Here is a 23,172-nt window from a genome sequence, read left to right on the forward strand (position 1 = left end):
ATATTTTCTCCCATTCTGACTTGTCTTCTTATTTTCTTGACATTGTCTTTAACAGAGCAGAGGTTTGTAATTTTAATAAAGTCTAACTTATCAATTATTTATTTCATGGGTCATGACTTTGATGTTATATCTAAAAAGATATCACCATACTCAAAGTCATCTAAGTTTTCTCCTGTGTTGTTATCTCCCAGGAGTTTTATAGTTTTGAGTTTTACATTTTAGGTCTGTGATCCATTTGAGTTTATTTTTGTGACGTTGTAAGGTCTGTGTCTGGATTCTTCTTTTTTTTTTTTTTTTTTGCATGTGGATGTCCAGTTGTTCTAGCACCATTTATTGAAAAGACTGTCTTTGCTCTATTGTATTGCTACTGTCTTGTTCTTTGTCAAAGATCAATTGACTGTATTTATGTGGATCTATTTCTGGTTTCTCTCTTCTGTGTCACTGATCTGTTTGTTTATTCTTTTATCAATACCACACTGTCTTATTACTATAGCTTTATAGTAAGTTTTGAAGTCAGATAGTTGTCAGTCCTCCAACTTTGTTCTTAAGATTGTGTTGGCTAGCATGGGTCTTTTGCCTTTCAAGGTAAACTTTAGAATCACTTTGTTGATATCCATAAAATTACTTGCTGGATGTTTGGGATTGCATTAAATTTGTAGATCAAGTTGGGAAGAACTGGCATCTTGACAATATTGAGTCTTCCTAGTCATGAACATGGAATATCTCTCTACCTATTTAGTTCTTTGATTTTATTCACCAGAATCTTGTAGTTTTCTTCATATACATCTTGTGCATATCTTGTTAGATTTATGCCTCAGTATTTAATTTGGGGGGGGGGTGGTTAAAGTAAATGGTATTGTGTTTATAATTTCAAATTCTACTTGTTTGTTGCTGGTGGTAACTTCTTACATAGTACTAATGTATTATCCATAATTATACATACCTATACGCACATATCATACACTCATATGCCTGATTGTTCTAGATGATAGAGATGAAACAATAGACAAAAATAGACAGGATGGAACTAACTGGGAAGAGAGAGGCAAATGTCCTGTCATAACTGTGCTGAGCACCCAAAAGGGGAGGTTCTCAGTGCTATAAAGGTACACAGAACAGCTAGAGCTGATCGATCAGGGGCACTTCTCAGAAAAAGGCCAAGTTGAGGTTTGAGAGAAGCCTAGTTGTTAATGAGAGCAGGGGAGGAGAGTTCCAAGCAGAGAGCATAGGTTGTGAGTAATCTTGTGGTGGAGAGAGAACTGAAAAAGGCCAGTGAGGTTAGGCCACAAAAAAAGCAAAGGGGTGTGTAGAAAGAGGTAAAGCTGGAAAAGAGGGCAGGGGACTGTTCCTCTGTAGACCAAGGCTAGGCAAGGGATATAGAGACTGGGGTAGAGGAGACAGAGTATGGTTAGAACAGTCACTTTCAGAGACCTCTGCATAAGCTTCACTTCCATCACAGGTGCAAACAGGTGGCTTTCTCTCACAGCTCTCTCCTACGAAGAAATAGTTTTATATCTCTTCAGGAGTGCACACACAGACTAATGGGAAAGAGCAAAGCCATACTGAGGGAGAGTCCAGGGCAGGGCCAGGCCCACTGTCCAGCTCTGATCTGCCTTCCAAAGAGAGGTCTTACAAAAGGTGTCATTCATTCATGACTAGGCATAAAGATCAGTGTTCAGATGCCATAGACTTTCGGCATTGTTTACAAAGAGTATAAACCATAAATGTAAATCCGTGACTCCCAAGCCACTCTGTTACATAGATATATGGATATATATTGAACGTCTGTATAGAATCATAAAATGATGCTGTTTTGCAGCCTGTTCTTTTTCAATTAATAGAATCTTTCCATGTCAGTACATATAGACCTACTTTATTCTTTTTTAGTATTCCATTGTACAGATGTACCTTAATCTGTTAACTATATGTTACTATAGTTGTATTAAGCTTATTATTAATGTAACTGTATATTAACCTTTATGTCATTTCTAAATTTTCACTTTTACAAACAACGCTGAAGAACAACTTTGGAAATAATTATTTGTATTTTTCAGCATCTCATGGGAAAAATTTCTAGATATAGATTTTCTGAGTCATAGATATGCATGTTTTTTAAACTTTGGGTTTTAGTAAAAAAGTACCACATAAAAAATGTAAAATATAGAAGTAAAGTACAAAATTAAAAGTATGCGTTCTTCCCAGTTTGATATCCATCCCTGAAATATAAATTTTACACTGTTAAAGAAATTACCAAATTTCTGTCTAAAAACATTGTGCCTATTTATCTTATCCCCAATATATGAAAATGCCTGATTGTCTCCTTTCTTCCCAACATGTTATTATCAACCCTTTCAGTCTTTTCAAACTCCATATACAAAATTTTAAGTTGTGTTTTAAATTTGTATTTTTTAAAGTATTAATGAGATTAGACACCTTTTCTTACGTTTAATTCTTTTAAGTGGTGCCTCTCTGAGTTACCTATTTTCTTTTGCCTATTTTGCTACTGGGTTGTTTATTTTTTTTTATTTAATTTGTAAGAATTCTTTATACATTAAGAGAATTAGTTTGTTACAAATTTTTTTTGGCCAGTTTGTATGTTGACTTTGTTTATGATGTATTTTGCCACCCAGAGGTTTCTAAATTTTCTGTAAACTTGTTTTGAGATAGCTTTTCTTCCAAATATAGGCCCTAGGCCAATTTTTTTCCAGCTAAAATTCAGCTAAAAGGATACTTTAAAAAAAAAGGGTGAGGGGGACTGATGGGATAAGGAGGCACCCTGGAGCCTAGGAGTGCATACTTCCTTTTTTTTTTTTTTTTTTTTTTTTTTTTTTTTTTTTTTTTAATGTTTACTTACTTATTTTGAGAAAGAGAGAGAGTGCAAGCCAGGGAGGCAGAGAGAGAGGGAGATAGAGAATCCCAAGCAGGCTCCCTTCTATCAATGCAGAGCCCAACATGGGGCTCGAATTCCTGAACTGTGAGATCATGACCTGAACCAAAGTTGGAAGCTTAACCCACTAAGCCTCCCAGGTGCCCAGGAGTGAACATTTCCATTCAGAAGCAAGCCAATAGGGTTCTTTTCCCTAGGTGACTCAACCAGCCTGCAGGGTGTCCTGCTCATTTGCCCTCCCAAAGCTGGCTCACTACAGGGTCTCCCCTATCCCCTTGCTCCTATCCCCCTCCTCCTTACTCCCAAGGCTCTTATTTCCAGGCAAGAATCTCCCCACTAGCTCCCAGAATTCATGAGACAATACCAGCTGAACTGCCCTCCCAGCCCCTGCCTTTAGGGAAAGCTCTCAGTCCCTCTGATGCAAGCCCTATTTGCCTAATATGAATGGCGTTTTGGAAGCAGTTATGTGTTTATTAGATAAATCTTGTCTACAGACAAAATGTGAATAATAGTAGTATATGGATAATTGGGGGAGGGGAGAACAACTAATCATGAACAGAAGTTGTACAAGATGTGCTTTTCATGATGTTTAAAAAACTGCCAATTAGAAATAGGCTATTAGAAATATCAGTCACTCATTATCCTGCCTAAAAACCTTTAATGAATCCCTATCTTCTGCAGTATAAAGGTCAAACTGCCTAACATGGCATGTGAGGTCTTTCACATCCTGGTCATAACCTATTTTTTTAGCCAGCCAGACACTATCCTGAGCACGTTCATTCCTCACATACTTATTCAGTATCTAGTACTTAACAGTTATTGTTCTAGGTTCTGGAATTAGTGGTGGTCCCTGCTCTTACAGGGGTTTCAGGCTAGGTGGGAAGACAGATAATCCCGGGTAAGCAAAGCAGTTTATAGGATGGCCAGGGAGGACTTTTCTGAGAAGGAGGCATCTAAACTGAGACCTGAATAGTGAGAAGGAACCAGCCGTAAGGAGAGTTGGGGGATGAAGGGAGGATGCTCTGGGCAGCAAGCTCAGTAACAGCCTTGAAGTCAGAAAGTTTGGGGTGTTCTATGCTGGCATAGCGGGAGCTTAGAAGACGACCTTCATGAGGTGATACTAAACATGGGCTAAAGCACACAGTGCATTATTGATAGAGCAAAATAATTCAGATTGAGCACAATGAGGTGTTTAAATCTGGAGGTAGGGTAGAGGTAGTGACAATACAACATAATGATTTTTAAACTTTATCTCATTTATCTGCATAACATTATTTTTACTGAAGTGTAGTTGAAACACAATGTTACATTATTGGTTTCAGGTGTACAGCATAGTGATTCCACAAGTATATACGTTAGGCCACGCATACCGCCCTACAGTGCAATTATAGTACCATTGATTGCTGATACATGTATTATTAATAAGTTTTATGAATAATGATCCTGAGAAAGGAAGCTGGATTTTTTTCTCAAGGTCACACAGTTGGAAAGTGTTGGAGTCTGTAGGTCTCTGACTCCAGAGCCCAAGCTCTTAACTTTGACTCTGGATTCTACACTAATTGCTTTATTTTGTAAGTGAGAAAAATGAAATTCAAAGAGATTAAAAATAAGTTAGAATGAGTAGGAGGATATGAGGCACTGTTCAAAAAGAAAGTGGACCCCTCAGTCTGGAAGGATAAAGAATGAACTTTTTATCTGATGGAGCTCAGAAAGCCATGAAGCACATGAAGAGGGCAACATGGACTTATTCATTATATAAGTAAGAACTCAGAGGCATCTTTTGAAGCTCAAAGAAGTAGTTATAGGCCAAATAAAGGGAAGTACTTTTTACACACTGGGTAGTAAATAGAAGAAGCTGATTATCCCAGATACAGACTGAAAATAAAGTAAATTTAGGGTAGCTTTTATGAAGGTCAGTGAGTTAGCAAAACATAACCTCTTTTGTATGAAGAATACTAAAATACCAGCGAAATTTTCTGTAACAGAAGTGTAAATATCTAAGATTAGGTAAAAATTAGGAGAAATTTATTATTTATTATTATACAATAATAAAAAATGAAATCAGTTTTAGGTGTGTGATAATTTGGCAATATTTAAAATTTTTAGTTTTTTTCTGTATTAAGAAAAAAAAACTCATGGATTTTTTTTTTTTTTTTTAAGTGAGAAGCAATGGTTGTAGAGGGGTACAAGGAAATAATGTACTTCCTCAGTCATCACAGACCAAATGAAATTCTTATTTCTAGGGAGATTCATTTTGATCTTCTAGAAGGGTGTGGTCAAGTCAGTGCTAGGACACCAGCTTAACCTTTGAGGAAAAGTTTGAGGCACAAGTTCTTCCATGTAAAAAAAAATTTTTTTAGTGTTTATTTACTTTGGAGAGAGAGAGAGAGACAGAGCATGAGCAGGGGAGGGGCAGAATGAGAGGGAGACACAGAATCTGAAGCAGGCTCCAGGCTCTGAGCTGTCAGCACAGAGCCCAATGCAGGGCTCCAACTCATGAGCCATGAGAGCATGACCTGAACTGAAGTTGGACTCTCAACCAACTAACTGAGCCACTCAGGCGCCACCACAAGTTCTTTCAGAACCTTGGCTTGCTTGTGCTGCATTTGTCTTTCACAATATTCTCTCAAGATACACAGTTGGAGTAACTTTTGCTCAAAAACACATGTCCTTTATTTCATGACCTATAAAGAGATTTACACCTAAAATCAAGTACCAATTTTTGATTTTTCTATCATCCCCTTTGTCCTGTCAGTTCCTCTCAGTCCTATTGAGAACCCACAACCAGTCAATTATCAAATTGATAACTTCTTTATCAATTCAGTAATATCATTTTGCAGCGTAGGGCTGTCACAGTAGAGGCAAAAGAGTGTCTCTTGGTCTCTCTAGAAGTTTGGGAATTATTGAGTCAGTATTTTATAATCTCATTATCTAATGATTTCTGCTTCTTGTTTTGCTAGTAATAGTCTCACCATGCTGGCAGTGCAAACATGGCCAGCAGCTCCTTGGATCCAGTCACTTCTGCAGTTCTCTTTTTTCTTTTATAATTTTTTAAAATTTTATAATTTTTAAAAAATAATTGCATCCAAATTAGCATATGGTGCAACAATGATTTCAGGAGTACATTCCTTAGTGCCCCTTACCCATTTAGCCCACCCCTCCTCCCACAACCCTTCCAGTAACCCTCAGTTTGTTCTCCATATTTATGAGTCTCTTCTGTTTTGTCCCCCTCCCTGTTTTTATATTATTTTTGTTTCCCTTCCCTTATGTTCATCTGTTTTGTCTCTTAAAGCCCTCATATGAGTGAAGTCATATGATTTTTGTCTTTCCCTGACTGACTAATTTAGCATAACACCCTCCAGTTCCATCCACGTAGTTGCAAATGGCAAGATTTCATTCTTTTTGATTGCCAAGTAATACTCCATTATATATATATGCCACATCCTCTTTATTCATTCATCCATCGATCAATGGGCATTTGGGCTCTTTCCATACTTTGGCTGTTGTTGATAGTGTTGCTATAAACATTGGGGTGCATGTGTCCCTTTGAAACAGCACACCTGTGTCCCTTTGATAAATACCTAGTAGTGCAATTGCTGGGTCATAGGGTAGTTCTATTTTTAGTTTTTTGAGGAACCTCCATACTGTTTTCCAAAGTGGCTGCACCAGCTTGCATTCCCACGTAGGTTTCTTTTAAGCAGTTTTTATGGGGATTTTGTTGATCGAAAAAGTCTACTCAAGCTACAGGCAGAGTAATAGGTAGCAGATAAGAGAAATGTGAATACGTTTTACTGCCCTAAATGCTCTTCATGTTTATTCATGTTCTATTCTTCATTTTTAAAGTAAGCTCCTATTAAGAAATGCTCTTTCATTTGGGCAAGCCAGCTTGTATTTTTAAGTGTGGATGACTGGGTTATTTTTTTCCACTCATGCTTGTATTATTACACTCATGGTTATTATTGTTATTATTTTAATGTATATTCATTTTCGAGAGAGACAGAGAGACAAGCATGAGTGGGGGAGGGGCACAAAGGGAAGGAGACACCGAACAAAGCGGGCTCCAGGCTCCACCCTGTCAGCACAGAGCCTGATGCGGGGCTTGAACTCACGAAACGTGAGATCATGACCTGAGCTGAAGTCAGACTCTTCACCAACTGAGCCACCCACGCACCTCTAATTAAATTATTTTCAAATCTCTTCTATGACTTCTGCCTTGACTGGCTCACTGCGTAATATTCCTTCACATTTCAAATCTGTGAAAGCTCTGTGGCTCCTAAAGACTTGTCTATTTATTTATTATTCGCTCAACAGACATCTCTTGAGCATTTATCTGCTAAGCACTGGGCCAGGTATGGAGATGATGCCAGTGGATAAGTCATAGATCTTGTCCTCAAGGAGGTCACAATCTAGTTAAAGAGTTAAAGAGGTGGGCATGTGAAAAAAAAAAATAATAGAATGTGGCAAGTGCATAGATAGAGATAGAAACCAGATATTATAGACAGTCCAAGCATGAGCCCTGCCTCAATGTGCTGGTCAAGGAAGGCTTCCTGGAGGTCATAACACTTAAACTGAGTTGGGTTTGTTGGGTTGTTGTATTATTAAAGTTCTGCCTTTTTGCAGAGGCCAGATCATGAAAGACCTGTAATGTGTTGTTAGCACCAGACCGTGATTGTAGCCAGAAGTGTCTGTCCCTAAAGCTGGGAGCAAAGCAAAGGTAGCCACCTGTTATAAATGGGATGGAACTACTTACTGGTGCCTGCTTACCTGTGTTGTCTCATGTAACGTATATGTTGTCCAGTTCTTTTAAAACTTACCATGTTGAGACATTTTATTTGAGATCTAAAAATTACCCATGACTTCTTTCAGCACCAGATCATTTATCAGAATGATAGATATTCTGTGGGGGAGGAAGACATCTATCTATACACACAGGCCTGTAGATATTTAATATGACCCTTTTTATACTGTTCTCCACATTGGGAGCAAGTGTTGAAAATAGTAGGAAGGTGTGAGTTTTGCTTAATTGGGCAACTTTGGTAACAATCAGGAGAAAGTGGTTTATTTGAATTATGTTGGTTGTATTCTTCCTTATACATTCTAAACATCTTGAAGTTCGAGTTCACTCTGGGTTTGAATCCTGTCGCTGTCATTTATTAGCTGAGTGACTTTCAGGCCAGTTGTTTAACTTTGCTCAGGCTGTTGATTGAGGAACCTCTTTATTAATAACAATTATAAAGAATATTGCAAGAATTAAGTAAAAGACAGGAAAGTTAGGTGTTTTCTTCATCCTAATGAAAGTTCTTCTAATGAAGATGATCAGTATGATTCTTTTCTTTGTTGGTGATTGTTTTAACTTTGTTTTTCTTATTTAAAATTTTGTAATTTATCCTCAAATACCACTAGCTAATTGTGGATAGAAATAGTGATTTTTCTTGATGTGCATATGAAGACTGTGCTTGTAAAGTGAGATCTAGTTCCAAAAATAATCTTTACAGAAATGTTAAAGAACTGCAGTGTCTAAAAATATTCATTCCAAAGCTGTGCCATCTCATGTAAATTTCTAGAGAAATAAGATTATTTAACTTTTGCTTCTTGTTGGTAACAAAACATATCCATTAATTTGAAGAGTTGTTTTCTTCATGAGTTTAAAATCATTTCAATGCCTGCTGGAAACTGACAAATTCAATTTACTTTTAAGTCATGCACATTTCACAGTACACGCGTGGTGACATCAAGAGTTGGAAAAAAATTAAAAATCTTAAATCAACTCTATCATTTTGTTCATTTATGGAAGTAAGTTAAGCTGGAACCATTCATTTGTTAAAAGTTTTAGTCTTTCTCATCATCAGATGATTTTTTGCTATTATTTCCTCAACTCATTTTTGGCAGAGCCTCATTCTCCTGTCAGAGCCAATTGGAATACTGCAGAATGGATGCCAGGCTGATTACTGTGGATTTGACACATTATCTTAAGTCTTGGATGTTAAGAATCTTAATGTTAAGAAACATTCTTAAGTCTCACCTGATGACATGGACCAGTTTAATAACTGTTTCAGTTATGATACCAAGAGGAACAATTTTGGATTGGGGGAGTGGGTTTCTTCTTTACAAGATGTGCTGTTTGAACAAGGGAGAAGCCTGGTAAAGTGGAAAGAATATTTGCTTTTAGAATAGAAAAAGACTCTACCACTTTTCAGGTCTGAGCCTCAATATCTATTAAAACGGGTTAATAATGGGGTTATGGTGATGATTGGATGAAATTATATATGTAAAATATCTAGGCCTTTACTGACATAGAGAAAATGCTCAATAAATGTTAGCTGTCATTCCTCACAGTCTTCGTCAAGTTCCACAAAGTGGACTTGATGTTTGTCTTTTCTCTCATCAGCAGCATTATTTTAGAGCTGCAGTAGGAGCACAGAACATTACCACTCTTAACTTCCAACCCTATCCACTGTGTACCGTGTGTTCACCCCCAGCCCATCTTCTCTTTCCTCTCATTTTAGTGTGACCCCTTACCCTGCTCTTCTAAGCAGGGAGTGAGGAATTTGTGGTCGGGTTGGGAGTGGGGCTGTCTGTTCTAGAAGTGAGTAGTAGCTTCCACTTTAAACATATGAATTATGAAGGGATAGAGACATGGGTTTTTGGGGAGTAGGGAAGGAAAGAATCTTTTATTACTAATCTCCCTACATGTCTGGTTCTTCTTCCTTCTTATAATACCATGATTTCCTACGTAACTCACCTATCTAATGTTGCTTGCATCTTTCTCTATTTCTGGAAATTATAGACCCTTCTAGAAGATTCTGAGAGCCTTTTGCCAATACTTCTTTTAGTCTGCCCTTTTAGAGTATAATGACTGAAGGCAAGAACATTCACATAACAAAGGGTCATTCAGAAATTATTATAGGCAGGCCCTGTGTTAAGTGCTGAAGAGACAAAGATGAATGAGAGACACTCTTACCCTGAAGGAGCTCACACTTACTGAAGGGAGATTAGGCATACAAAGTTATCATTTATTTAGGATAAGAATTCTAGTGGAGTATGGTGTGAGGTAATGGGGACAGTGAGAATAGAATGCCACCAAATGACGAGGAAAGCTTTCTTTGAGGTGGTGGTACTTTACCACAGATATGAATGATAAATAGGAGCATGCTGGCTGAAAAAGGGGAGGGACTGTGTTCTAGAGGTTGTTCTATGTTGCCAAGCTGCATATGATTTAATAGGGGAGCTAGGAAAGTTGTGTAAATGTGCTGTATGAAAAATGAATAATGTGTGTGGGAAGGAGAGAGAATCACATGGGTCAGATTTTGGGGGATTCGGGGACTGGTCCTTTACTTGGTTAGTGCTTTCGGTCTTGTTCCCAAAGTGTCTGAGGCATCAGAAAAACTGCTCTCGGTGCCCACACCTCGGAGTTCCTTGACTGACAGAGTGCAAGTTAGCAAAATTTCCCCTGAGTCATCTGCATTATTCAAGAACCTCTTGAGTGTTGTCATTGTGGGAGGATACGAAAAAAAAAGAAAGATGACTGGTGCCTCTTTACGTGTGCATGGATGGGTGTGATCTCCGAGAAGGTAGGAGGGCTATGCTAGGCTGAGCCAGCACTGTTTGTGCCCCGCTCTGGCGAGTACCAGTGCAAGCATGTCCCCGGAACCCATCTTTCCAGTGTTCTTCCATTAGTCTCTGTCAGTATTACCTCATCATTGTCAGGCAGGCCTGATTAAACTGTACTGTAGAAGACAGATGGTTTTTATTTTCCTTGTGAGCTATTATGCAAGTTAAATCTGTGCTAGCATTATTTACTCAAATTTTGCCTGTTACCATAAAATTTAGCCCATCTCCATTTTGTCCTTACTCTCCTTTCTAATCAGGAGTTCCTTTGGATTGTCATTAATCTTCTTTGATGTGTGTTTACATTTTAACATGATCTATTTTAAGCCTCCTTATCTTTTCTTCCTGTCCTACAGTGGGTTTTTTTGTTTTTTGGGGGTTTTTTTGGCTTTAGTCATAGTACCTCAGATCCTAAATCCTTGCTTTCCCTTCTCCTACCTGTTCCTACAGCAATGTTTCCTTTGCTTACTAATTCACGGATCTCTCTTCTCTTAGTCTCTGACTCCTACCCATCTCAACTGTGCTTAGTGGCTTCAGGAAAAATCCCGAGGTATGCCTGTGAAGTTTGCCTTTGCCACCTCTCATCCCAGTTCTCCCATCTCTTTTCCTTATCTTGTCCTACCTCTGCCTTAAATAAAACCAGCATAAATGTGGTGCTTACCAAACATGAGCCAGCAACTTGGCCAAAATTAGAGAGGATTCCAGGATGGCTTTAAGGAGTATATGGTATGGTGTGGGAGGTAGATAGATCCGTAAATAACTAAGATAAGGTCTGAAGTATCATAAGTGAGATTTTTGAGGGACTCACAAGATAATGAGGGATAAAATTAGAAAAGCATGAGTAGGAAAAGGGAATGAGGAGCATGGCAGGAAAGCTTCACCCTCTACTAGCTAATTATGACAGAGCAGAGTTGCATGACATTGGACACTCCCTTGTCTTGCTGGGAGCTGTGTCCAGTCTGATTCACTTTGGCTAGGGTTATCTTTTGCTAACTGCCTCTGTTTCACCAAGAAATCCTGAGCAGACTTACTAGGTATGTGTGTCCACCCCTATATGTGATTCCTGCCCGGCTTTTGCTGTGTTTCACCTCCAGGTTTCTCGTATGGCTTCGGGGCCTTATCTCCCACTGCGGTTTTCCTGCAGTCTTCCCACTGGATGTGGCTGGACAAGTTTCGTCCCGTTTCTGAGGGTTGCTCTGTGTACTCTCCTTGGGGGCCTAAGGCCAAAATAGAAAATAGGGTTGGAGGTGACACAGGCAATAGGAAGGGGCATTGTCAGGTTGGAATTTCTCTCGGTTTCAGCAGCTAAGGTATATATATACCTCCCAGACTGACCCAGTTCTGGTATAGTTGTTTTTGCAGAGTCACCAATCTCCTCGGTTAAGACTGAAAAGAACCATAAGAAGACAATGGTAATAACAGACTGAGTTCTGACCTATTTCTCTTTGGTTACTTTACCAAGAGATAGAGATAGGATAATGGGGAATTTGGTTATCATGGTGTTGTTTGTTATTTAAATATCTCACCTTTGGTGAGTGTAAGGGCCTTAGCCTCCCTCACCTATCTGCAAGTGTTGTTAACACCTAGCTCTTGGAAATCTAGCCTTTGGCAAAGCATGCACCCAGTGTTTCCAAAACACTTGCGGAAATCTGAGCTGGAACTTGCTATTGACAAATAATAGGAAGGTGCTTCTTTCTAGATTTAGTTGAAAATCTCATGTTTGGAGCAGGTTGGTCAAACTTCTGCAAACTCACTTGGACCCATTTTGCTTTTTTCTGCTTTCATTAGTCAGGATAGTACGTCATTTCATGACTCTGAATCTCCTATATGGCATATCTTTTCTGGAACCAGTAAATCCCTCCAGAGAAAGTTATAGAAATACTGGCTTTCTAAAGTGAATTTCAGAGTCGGAGTAGTTGGTACACAGAAGTGTTTATTGAATGAGTAAAATTTTAGTAAATTGGACAGCTGTTACTCAGTTTATGGACTGTATAACTGGGAAGAAAGCCATAAAACAACTTTCAGTAACATATTTGACATAGAACATTAACAGTCATTTCTTATAGAATACACACTTGGTAACAATCTCAACCTGTACTTATATATTGGCTTATGCTTTTCACAAGGTTTCTATGTATGAAAGTCCTTGAGATGATCTAAATGAGTACTGCTGTCATCCCCATTTTACAAATGCCTGAAATAAAGGCTAAGATGCCAGTATGGTAGTCCTGGGATTAGAACTCATAACCTAGTTCAGTACTCTTTCCTTTGCAAACTGTTCAGACAAAAAGTTTGCATGAGTCTGTGATAATAAGAAAAAAGTAAAGCAATGGGTAAGTTTTTTACCATACTGCTTTTATTCACTTTAAGAAGATGCCCTTTATTCTGAGATTCTCTCATTAAATACTATGTACCCAGCTATGAACCCAGCTATATACACAGGCAGTGGTTATAGTGTTGAACAAGGCAGACATAGAGCTTATGTTCTAATGAAGGAGAAATAATAAGTAAACAATAATATAACAATAAGTAAGTTCAGGTAGTTTTGGAACTCTGAAGAAAATAAAGAAAGGCTGTTGGTGGTGGTATTTTTTATATGTGATATATTCCTGAAAATGTCCATCAATGTTTAATGTACATAATGTTTTTAAGGAAGATTCCTCCCTGAGGAATCCAAGCGGTCATAAAACATTTCTTCAGTGTGGTGTCTGGAGGATTCATTCATTTTAATATTTTTTTTTCTTTTTCTTCAAAATGGATCTCAAGTCCAAAATAGGCTTAAGTCCAGAGAGTAACTAGTGGAGGCTAAAGATTTGCTGCTCCAGGAACCCCTGATGATTGATTACCATACCTTTTTCATGCTATTGAGGCTATGAGAGCCAAACTTATTGCTAGCCAAATCTACCATTTCACTCATCTTTATAAAATAATAAAGGCAAAATACTAGATGACAACGCTTTCTTATTTTTTTTTTAGATTAGCAACAGAACTTTCTTCCAAGAAAATTCTAGATGCCCAGTCTATAAAACAGCTGTGACTCCAGGCCACAAGCTTACTCTCCTCTGCCACACCTTACTGGCCCCTGAGGAATACTTGAGAAGTCACCAAGTCTTTGCAGAACACAGGATGAAAACCGTAATCAAAAATTCAAATTGTAAATCCACTGGCAGAGCCACCATACCAGAGCTTCATAGTCATGTTCTGGGATTTTTAGAAGTCCACATTCAATGGAAAAATGGATTTATATGTACATTTTTACCTAAAATTTTATTTTCAGGTAGCATTTCCTATGTAAAGAGAGTTCAAACTTTAATTGTAGCTCTTTATTCAGAGCATACTTTTTCCTCCAATTTTACTGATATAATTACATACACACTATATTAGTTTAAGGTGTACAACATAGTGAATTGACTTAGATGTATTGTGAAATTATTGACACAATATAGAGCATACCTTTTATATAATGTGGGCAGGATGGTACTTAAATGGGGCTAAAATACTTTTTTTGCTAGTTTAATTTTTTTTTCTTGCCTTCTAGTTTGCTAGAGTTTGGATACCTGATCCTGAGGAAGTTTGGAAGTCAGCAGAGCTGCTGAAAGATTATAAACCAGGAGATAAAGTCCTCCTGCTTCACCTTGAAGAAGGAAAGGTAAGAATTTTGCTTTTATCTGTTGTCATTGGCATAAAGTGAAGGGAATTCAAAAGTGGGAGTTTGCTGTGACATACCTGACTTCAGATGGAAGTTAAATTTTGAATTAATCTAATATTTTTTACTTATTAAATTGAAGAAAAAAGCAAAATAGCAAACTCAATTTTCTATCACAATTGGTTAGTCAAAATGGCAGAACTGTAAAAATCTGTTATTTGGTCTATAAATTTATTATGATTAGGTTTAAATTCACGTCTAATCCTCCCAAAGATATGCCTGTTTATTTTGTTTAGGCTAGCATCAGTTATTTCATAGTAACTAAGAAAACATTGCTTAAGGAGCCAGTCTGATATTTGATATTTGTTGCACCTAATCATTTGAAAAATATTTATTGAGAAGCTATTATGTACAAAGCTGTTCACCAGCAACCAAAAAAACTTAAAACCAATTGTATCTCTGTGCTTTCCTGTCTGCATTCACTGCATGGGTAGACTCATCTGAGTTGCACCTTTTTATTTATTTTTTATTTTTTAATTATTTTTTTAAGTTTATTTGAAAGAGAGGGTGTGTGTGAGCATGAGTGGGGGAGGGGCAGAGAGAGAATCCCAAGGAGGCTCTTGCACTACCAGTGTGAAGCCCATATGGGGCTTGAACTCAAGAATCATGAAATCACGACTGGAGCCAAAACCAAGAGTCCAGTGCTTAACGACTGAGCCACCCACGTGCCCCAGTTGTACCTTTTTAATTTCTCCACTGCATTTGACAAGGCATGTCCCACTTTTTTCTTAAAAACCTTTATGACATTAATTTTCTTTAAACAACGTATAGTCTAGCCAAGGAAACTGGATACAAATACATGAAAAGTTACGTAAAATGTAGGATCTAAAGAGTAGTTCAACACCACAATACCAAAGATTATGATGAGGTAGTACCACATGAGTATTACTATCCCAACAGTTAGCTGTACTGAGCACTTACTATCTGTCACACATAGTTGTAAGTGCTTTATTTGCTCTAACTCATATAATCCTCACAACGATCCTATGAAGTGGGGCGGTTGTTATTACACTTTATGGATGAAGAAACCAGTACTCAGAGAGATGCTCAAGATTATATGGCTATTAAGGAATGAAGCTGGGATTTTAAGCCAGAAAATTTGTCTTCATGATTTGTGCTCACAGCCACTCTGCTATGTTGTAAAGAAAGACAGTAATGACTTTAGGATCTTAAAGAGGAAAATTTCATTACAGGCTGCTTTGTCAGGGAAGGCTTCAAGGAGGAAGAATGATTTTGACTGGATCTTAAAAGGTAGATAGAATGTGGACTTACAAGGAGAAGGGGATAGACCTTATGAGGATTGGAATGTTTTTTGGAGATAGTGAATATAGCAAGTTGCCTGGAGCAGACATTTAGGTTTGTGTTCAAGTTCCGGGCTTGCATATTAAAGTATCTGCTAGATATCATGTTGGCAAAAGGTGCTCTCTGACATCAATGTCAGGTAAGAGAAATAGATATATTTATGAATAGTATGGCATGTGATATAATGAAAATAAGGAACAAAAGTAGAACAGAGTAGGGAGTGATCAGACCGGCTGGTGAAGGTCAGGGTTCAGAGAGGCGTTGTCTGAAGAATGAGTAGACCAGCAGAAGTGCAATTAAGGGATCCAGAAAAGCACGTGCAAAGGCAGGAAAGCATGCACAGTAATGTGCATTTGGGGAGGTACATAAGTTCCATGTTGTTAGAATGTGAAGTAAGAGTACAGAACTGGCAAGAGAATGGGGGTGGGGGGGTGGGAACCAGATCACAGAGGGCCTGGTGATCATGTTAAAACTCTTGGACTTCAAGAGATATGTGATGTGGAATGATTGTAGTATTTTTTTTTAATTTTTTTTAATGTTTTTTTATTTTATTTTTGAGACAGAGAGAGACAGAGCATGAATGGGGGAGGGTCAGAACGAGAGGGAGACACAGAATCCGAAGCAGGCTCCAGGCTCTGAGCTGTCAGCCCAGAGCCTGACGCGGGGCTCGAACTCACGGACCGCGAGATCGTGACCTGAGCCGAAGTCGGACGCTTAACCGACTGAGCCACCCAGGCGCCCCGATTGTAGTATTTTTAAACAGAGGAAGGATGTCTGATTTGTGTTTTAGAAAGGACTCATTGGTGGAAGCACAGAGGATGAATTTCAGGAGAGCAAAATAGAGGCAACGTTAGTTGGGAAAAAGGCAGGGAAGAATTAGGCCCGATTAGGAGGACCTTGAATGTCAAATTAAGAAAATAATTTATTCAACTGCTCTGTGTTAGGCACAATATTAGGCACTGTGAGATATATTTTCTTATGTTAATTCTCACAACAACCCTGTATGTTGGCAGGTAGTATTATAACTATTTTACAAATAAGGGAAGCCATGGCTCAGAGATATTAAGTAGTTTTGCCTGAGATTACATAGCCAGAGTGGCTTTTGTGTATTGCAGAGACCAGTGCAAGGACCGTTCAATTTGGGGAAGGACATTATATCCTAATAAACAGGCAGGGAGAGATTGAGGAGCAGATTATAAATTCCTTTCCATTTAGCATGATTCATTCCAACCTGTTTTGAATATTTGACCTCTATATCTCTGCAATGTTAAGAAAAGTGGCTTTTTACAAAACCAGCTAGTCCTTCTCTATAATTAAATTACATTTTTTTTCCTTTTTTATTTGTCATATGTTATTTGCCCTTAACACATAGTTGAGTGATAATTTCCATGCTTGGCTTTGTCATAAAGCCATATTTTCCTTGGCTTTAAAGTGAGTAGTTCTTCTGAACTTTTGGAGCCAATCACCTCATTAAAAATCAAATGAAAGCTATGAACTGTAATTCCAAAAGCAATACACATATGTATGTATATTTACACATATGCACATATGCACAGTTACAGTTAATTTCAGGAGATTCTTGGACCTCTCAGGGTTCAGGGGTTCCCAGGTATTTACAACATGCCATGCATTGCCTCATTTAATTTTTATCACACCCCTGTGAGCTATTTCTCTTATGCCCTTTCTACAATGAAGGATTAAGATTAAATAACATACCCAAGGCCACAAAAGAAGTAAGTACCAGTTTCAGGATTTGAACCTGGGTTGATCTAACTCTAAAGATAAGCTCTTGACCACTCTTTATTGTCTATTCACTTATCACAGGTGAAGAGAAAGAGAGAAAAAGAAAGGTTATTTAAAGATTAAAGACTTCTGGTTCCATAACGGGTAAAAAAACGTCTAGGCTTCTCAAACTATATTAGCAAAAATTATTAATACAAGTTAATACATCTAGTGAAAAAGAAGACTCTTCATTTCCACCATTTTCTGTGGCTTTGGGAAATGTGCCAGCAAAAGAATGCATTTAATAGTTGAGAAGCAAATGAGGAATAGGAAATAAGCAAAATGCATGGACTTGTTTCACTTTTATTGCCATGATTTATCCAGATGCTGTACCTTATGCATTTTCAGGATTTGGAATATCGTCTAGATCCAAAGACTAAGGAACTGCCTCACTTAAGAAACCCTGACATACTTGTGGGTGAAAATGACCTCACAGCCCTCAGCTATCTTCATGAGCCTGCTGTGCTCCACAATCTCAGAGTCCGCTTTATTGACTCCAAACTTATCTATACATATTGTGGTAAGTGTGCCTTGCTGTCTGAGTGGACCATGAACTCTTCCCTCTAATGGACGTACCATGGAAATATTGTGCATGGGGAAAGAAGGCTGTCGTTGGATTTCCTCCTAGAGAGAGGATCACTTGAGTTATCAAAAAAGATTTACCAGTGTTCATTAGCTCATTGCATTTTGTGCTGAATAAGCTCTTTTGTAAATTACATAATTTTGCTCAAAACAAACAAAACAAACAAGCAAACAAAAAGCCCTGAGCTGGGCTAGGCCCATCTTCCAGATTTTCTTCCTTCCAAAGAAATTATTTGCCAAATTCAGTGACAGTTTGCTAGTTATTTTCATCTCTTACAAGAACTGCTATATGAAGAGTAGATGTCCAGACTTATCTTTGGAGCAAGTTCAAGTTTAGTGTTCTCTTGTTCTCAGTGCAGGACTGACAACTCATAGTAACTATTCTTGCTTGATGTGTTTGTCTGGGTCCATGCTCGCTGCATTGTTAGCTGCCAGTGACCCAGCTCAGTAGTCTTTTTCTTTCTCTTGGAAACTAAGCACATGTACATTTGGGTTCTTCCCCCCTTTCCTTCTTTTGTGTCTCTATTTTTTTCTTAACTTTTATTTTCTCCCTTGTCCCTGGCTCTTTTCTCTACTGACTTCTTATCTTTCTTTCACTAATTATTCTCCCCCAGCCTCCGGGCTGGGATTTCATTCATTTTCTTTTAAGTCTATTTGCTTGGTGTAACCAACTCAGCACCTATCATTTCTTCCTTACTCTCCTGCTTTGGACAGGGACAACTATCTTTTCTTCTTAAAGGAATTTATACCTCTTGTATCCTTGATGCTAACTCTTTTTCTTCTCTATTAACTATTTCTGATTGTCAATTTTCATTTCTCCGTTTACCTTTTTCTTGCATATATGTTACCTTCTCAATAAAGCCTTCGCAGCCCACCTTATCTAAATCATAAACCCTTTTCCCCTTCTAAGTTTCCGTGTTCTTTCTCTGTTTAATTTTTCTCTTTTTTCCTTTTTACTATCTAACCTGTGATATTTATTTTTTCTTAACTTGTTAATTGTTTGAGTTTCCTACTAGAATATAAGGTCTGTGAGGGTAAAGATTTGTCTTTTTTTGTTTACTGTTGTAAACCTAGCACTCAGGAAAGACTTGAGACATACTTGGAACTGAATAAATATTTGTAGAATGAAGGGCTTCATTAATTTAAAATATACTTACTATAAAATTTAAGGAAACATAAAAAAAGGTGTTTAAAAACGAAAAATATATACATGTAATTCACTACTGAAAAAAAACAGTATTACGTTTACATATATCCTATATGTGTGTATATGTGAGAAAGTATAAATAGATATGAAATTAGAATTAGTCTGTTGATAGTTTTGTGTCATGTTTTCCTATTACTTTTAATATTCTTTATAAACATGATTTGTAGTGGTAGCACAAATGTCTACCATGTCTGTTATAGGGATGTAAGAAAATATTTAGCTACTCTTCCTTTATTATGTAGTTTGTTTCTGCTTTTCACTACTGTGAATAATATGATAAACATCTTTATGAAAAAAAAACCTCTTTGCTTAAATCTCTGGTTATTTCATTTGGATAAATTTCTAAAAGTGTAATTTTCAATTTAAATACTATGAAAATATTTAAGTTTCTTTTAACATTGCCATGGTTTTTGTCTTTAATAACCTAGGCCAGTTTTTATTTATTTATTTATTTATTTATTTTTTAAAAATGTTTATTTCTGAGAGAGAGAGTGAGACAAAGCATGAATGGGGGAGGGCCAGAGAGAGGGAGACAAAGAATCGGAAGGAGGCTCCAGGCTCCGAGCTGTCAGCACAGAGCCTGACACGGGGCTCGAACTCATGGACCACGAGATCATGACCTGAGCCGAAGTCAGATGCCCAACCGACTGAGCCACCCAGGCGCCCCTAGGCCAGTTTTTAAATGGTGTTTTAGTTAGGTCTGGGTATATTGTGTTCAGAGGCAAAGGCTGTGATATATTTTGATCTTTAACAATTTGTTAGTTCAAGATTAACTCAAGTTGAAATTTGTGTTAACTGTGATTCTCGCTTTACCAAGTTTGATATGTCTATTAGTGTATCACTGACTTCTTCTTTTGCTTTTTTTACCCCTCCCCTAGGTATAGTCCTCGTAGCTATAAATCCTTATGAACAGCTGCCTATTTATGGAGAAGATATTATTAATGCATATAGTGGTCAGAATATGGGTGATATGGATCCACATATCTTTGCAGTAGCCGAAGAAGCTTACAAGCAAATGGCCAGGTTGGTGGGAGCTCTATTTATTTTTTCATGACTCTTACTAGATGTGATAATTTCTTCTTTGCTGAGTCACAGATATTTTAAAACACAGTTAAGAGCAACTGGTAAATTATTATTAAATAAACAGACTTGACTATTTCAGATGGCCTGCATTATTATTAAAATAACTTCTTATTTATAAAAGAACATCCAATTTTTAAAAACTGACTTTGGGGAGTGCCTGGGTGGCTCAGTCGGTGAAGGGTCCAAGTCTTGGTTTTGACTCAGGTCATGTTCTCATGGTTTGTGAATTCGAGCCCTGCATCAGGCTCCACACTGACAGTGCAGAGTCTGTTTGGGATTCTTTCTCTCCCTCTCTCTCTCTCTCTGCCCTTCCCCTGTTCCTGTGCATGTGCTCTCTCTTTCCCTCTCTCTCAAAATAAATAAACTTAAAAAAAACTGCCTTTGGAATTTCTTCATGATTCTGTGACTATGTGCAAAGACAGATACTATATTTACAGAAGAGCGGATCAAGAGTTGGTGGTAATAAGTGATGGGTTCACTATCATTCAGCTAATGAGTGGCAGAACAGAAATTAAAAGGCTGGGGCGCCTGGGTGGCTCAGTCGGTTGAGCGTCCGACTTCAGCCCAGGTCATGATCTCGCGGTCCGTGGGTTCGAGCCCCGCATCGGGCTCTGTGCTGACAGCTCGGAGCCCGGAGCCTGTTTCAGATTCTGTGTCTCCCTCTCTCTCTGACCCTCCCCTGTTCATGCTCTGTCTCTCTCTGTCTCAAAAATAAATAAACATTAAAAAAAAAAAAAAAGAAATAAAAGGGCAAAGGACAAGAAGAAATCTGTCTGTATCTCAGAGAATTAAATCTCAAGGAAACTGAATTTAACGTTAGTATTATGTTCTAGTGTCCGGTGATCCTGAACAGCATCAGTAAAATGTCTTTGATGTTAATCATGGAACCCTAACACTATGACAGTAGAAAACCAGAGGAAAAAGCTACTTTCAGGACTAGATTAGACTCTTAATAATGTGATGTAATACAAAACTATGGAGGTATAGAAGAGTATATATTCAATTCATATCTCCCATCTTCAGGTAAGAACCAGCATATATCCTCAAGCAATTTATGAAGTGGAGAAAAAACTAATACTGCAGAGGTTTTATTTTCTCCTTTCCAAACGGGGAGAGTGTTTGTACATAATTGGACTAGCATGTGACAGAATTTTAGAATTATTTCATTGACAGAGTCCATAGAAGTCATTATGCCCTTTTATTAATAAATTATTATTATTTCTAATAATAGCTATTAAGTACTCTGTCTTTGCAACATACTGTTTAATTGCCTTCAATTTTTTAAGTAGTTTTATCCTCACAGCAACCTTCTGAAGTTAGTATTATTATTAATCTTCATTTTACAAATGAGAAAATATAAGCAATAAGAAGTTACTTAACTTTCCTAAGGCCACATAACTAGGAAGACTAGCTTTCAAATTCCATTAGTCTAACACTGTGAAGTATTATCATATTAAATACAAAATGACTAAATATAGTTTTGTACTATATAACATGGTGTGTTATACCAGATTCTGTTATAAAATAGGAACTAGTATCAAAAATGTAAGAAATGTTACTTTTTGAGGCTTTTCAATTCCGTCTATCAGCATAATTTCCCCCTAAAATTAGAAAAACCCACCAATATTCAATGTGTATAATCCTGGAGCATTGCAATACAAGTGAGCATGGCACAAGTACAGCCAGAGAACTATCAGGGAGAGAGGGAATTGCATGGAGTGCTAGGCCCTAAAAATTATCTCTGAAAAATGTTATGCTGCTCATAGAGAATTATATGACTTCTTTCAAAATACTAATCTGAAAAATACTGATATGAAAGTCTGGTTCTCCGCATCTTTGTCACAGGAAATTCAAAAATAGTGTTAGATTTGTATGAATATTTCTGGCTTTTCAACCCTAGATTTACTTTGGTTTCCTAACATTTCTTCCCTCATAATTCCCCCGTGACTCAGTCAATGTGATTTCTTTACTATAGGTTTGCTGGTTTCTTTTCCTTTTGCTTAGTTTTGTTTTTTAGGCAGTTTTAAAATACGCTTCAGTTATGATATTATGTTCACCATTTATAAATATATTTATATAAGTCTGTACACAGAAAATGTGCTACAGCAGCTAAATAGACCACGTCTCTTAGGCATATAGTTGGAGATACATATTGCAGGATCGTTTCTTGGCATTGTTTCCTTACCAAGTGATGAGGTGCCATGTTTACCAGATGTGAATCCTGGAGTTTCACATTTCCAGTACTCTTAGAGGCCCCTTATATCTTCAGGGAAGTTATAGACACTTGTTCAGTAGACCTGTACTGAACACCATCCAGACACTGTCCTGGGCATAGGGGACACAACAGCAAACAAATGAGACAAAATAGACAAAAGTTTTTACCCTCATGAAGTGAGGCAGAAGATACACAGTTTTTCACATATTAATAAGTGCTATCCTGGAAAATAAAGTTAGGAAAGTAAGTAAGGAATGCCAGGTAGGCAAGAGGGCATATGTAGTAGTTTCAGGGAAAGCCTCATTGTAAAGCTGCCCTCTCTGTTTTTTCGCAAACTTAAAAAAACCTTAAACTTACAAAGAGGTTGGAAAAATAGTACACAGAGGTACTGATTTCCTTACCCTCACATTTCCTCCCATGTTAACATGTTATGTAACCATTGTAAATAACTGAAACCAGGAAATGCACATTGTATAATACTGTTAAGTAATCTAAAAACCTTGTTCACTGTTTATCATTTCCCCTCCAATGCCCTTTTTCTGGTCTAGGATTCAATCTAGAATCATACATAGTACCTTGTGTTTCTCCTTAGGTTCCTCCAATCTAGAACCATCCATTAATCCTCTTTTCTTTCATGATTTTGACACTTTTGAAGAATACATACTGGCCAACTATCTTGTAGGCTCTGAGGACACAGCAGTAGAAAAATTAGGCAAAATAGACTCCAAAAATTCTTACCCTCCTGAAAGTTTGAGTTTTTTTCCTGATCGAGTAATTGAGGCTAGCCACACATTTTGGAC

At 37.6% G+C, this 23,172-nt stretch overlaps 1 protein-coding gene across 7 annotated transcripts in view; it reads left to right on the top strand.

Moving 5' to 3' along the window:
- MYO5A (myosin VA) overlaps nucleotides 1–23,172 on the top strand; it is a 188,585-nt gene that overhangs the window by 47,015 nt on the left and 118,398 nt on the right. For 6 of the 7 annotated variants that reach the window (XM_042988826.1, XM_042988829.1, XM_042988830.1 and 3 more), the window contains exons 2-4: nucleotides 14,034–14,144; nucleotides 17,634–17,805; nucleotides 19,953–20,097. In XM_042988826.1, the coding sequence (XP_042844760.1) occupies nucleotides 14,034–14,144; nucleotides 17,634–17,805; nucleotides 19,953–20,097 (428 nt within the window). Of the gene's footprint in view, nucleotides 1–13,067; nucleotides 13,631–14,033; nucleotides 14,145–17,633; nucleotides 17,806–19,952; nucleotides 20,098–23,172 lie in introns of those variants that run through there. The other variant, XM_042988828.1, reaches the window with a different exon arrangement.

Source organism: Panthera tigris, chromosome B3 (assembly GCF_018350195.1).
Source record: "Panthera tigris isolate Pti1 chromosome B3, P.tigris_Pti1_mat1.1, whole genome shotgun sequence".
Classification (NCBI taxonomy): Eukaryota; Metazoa; Chordata; class Mammalia; order Carnivora; family Felidae; genus Panthera; species Panthera tigris.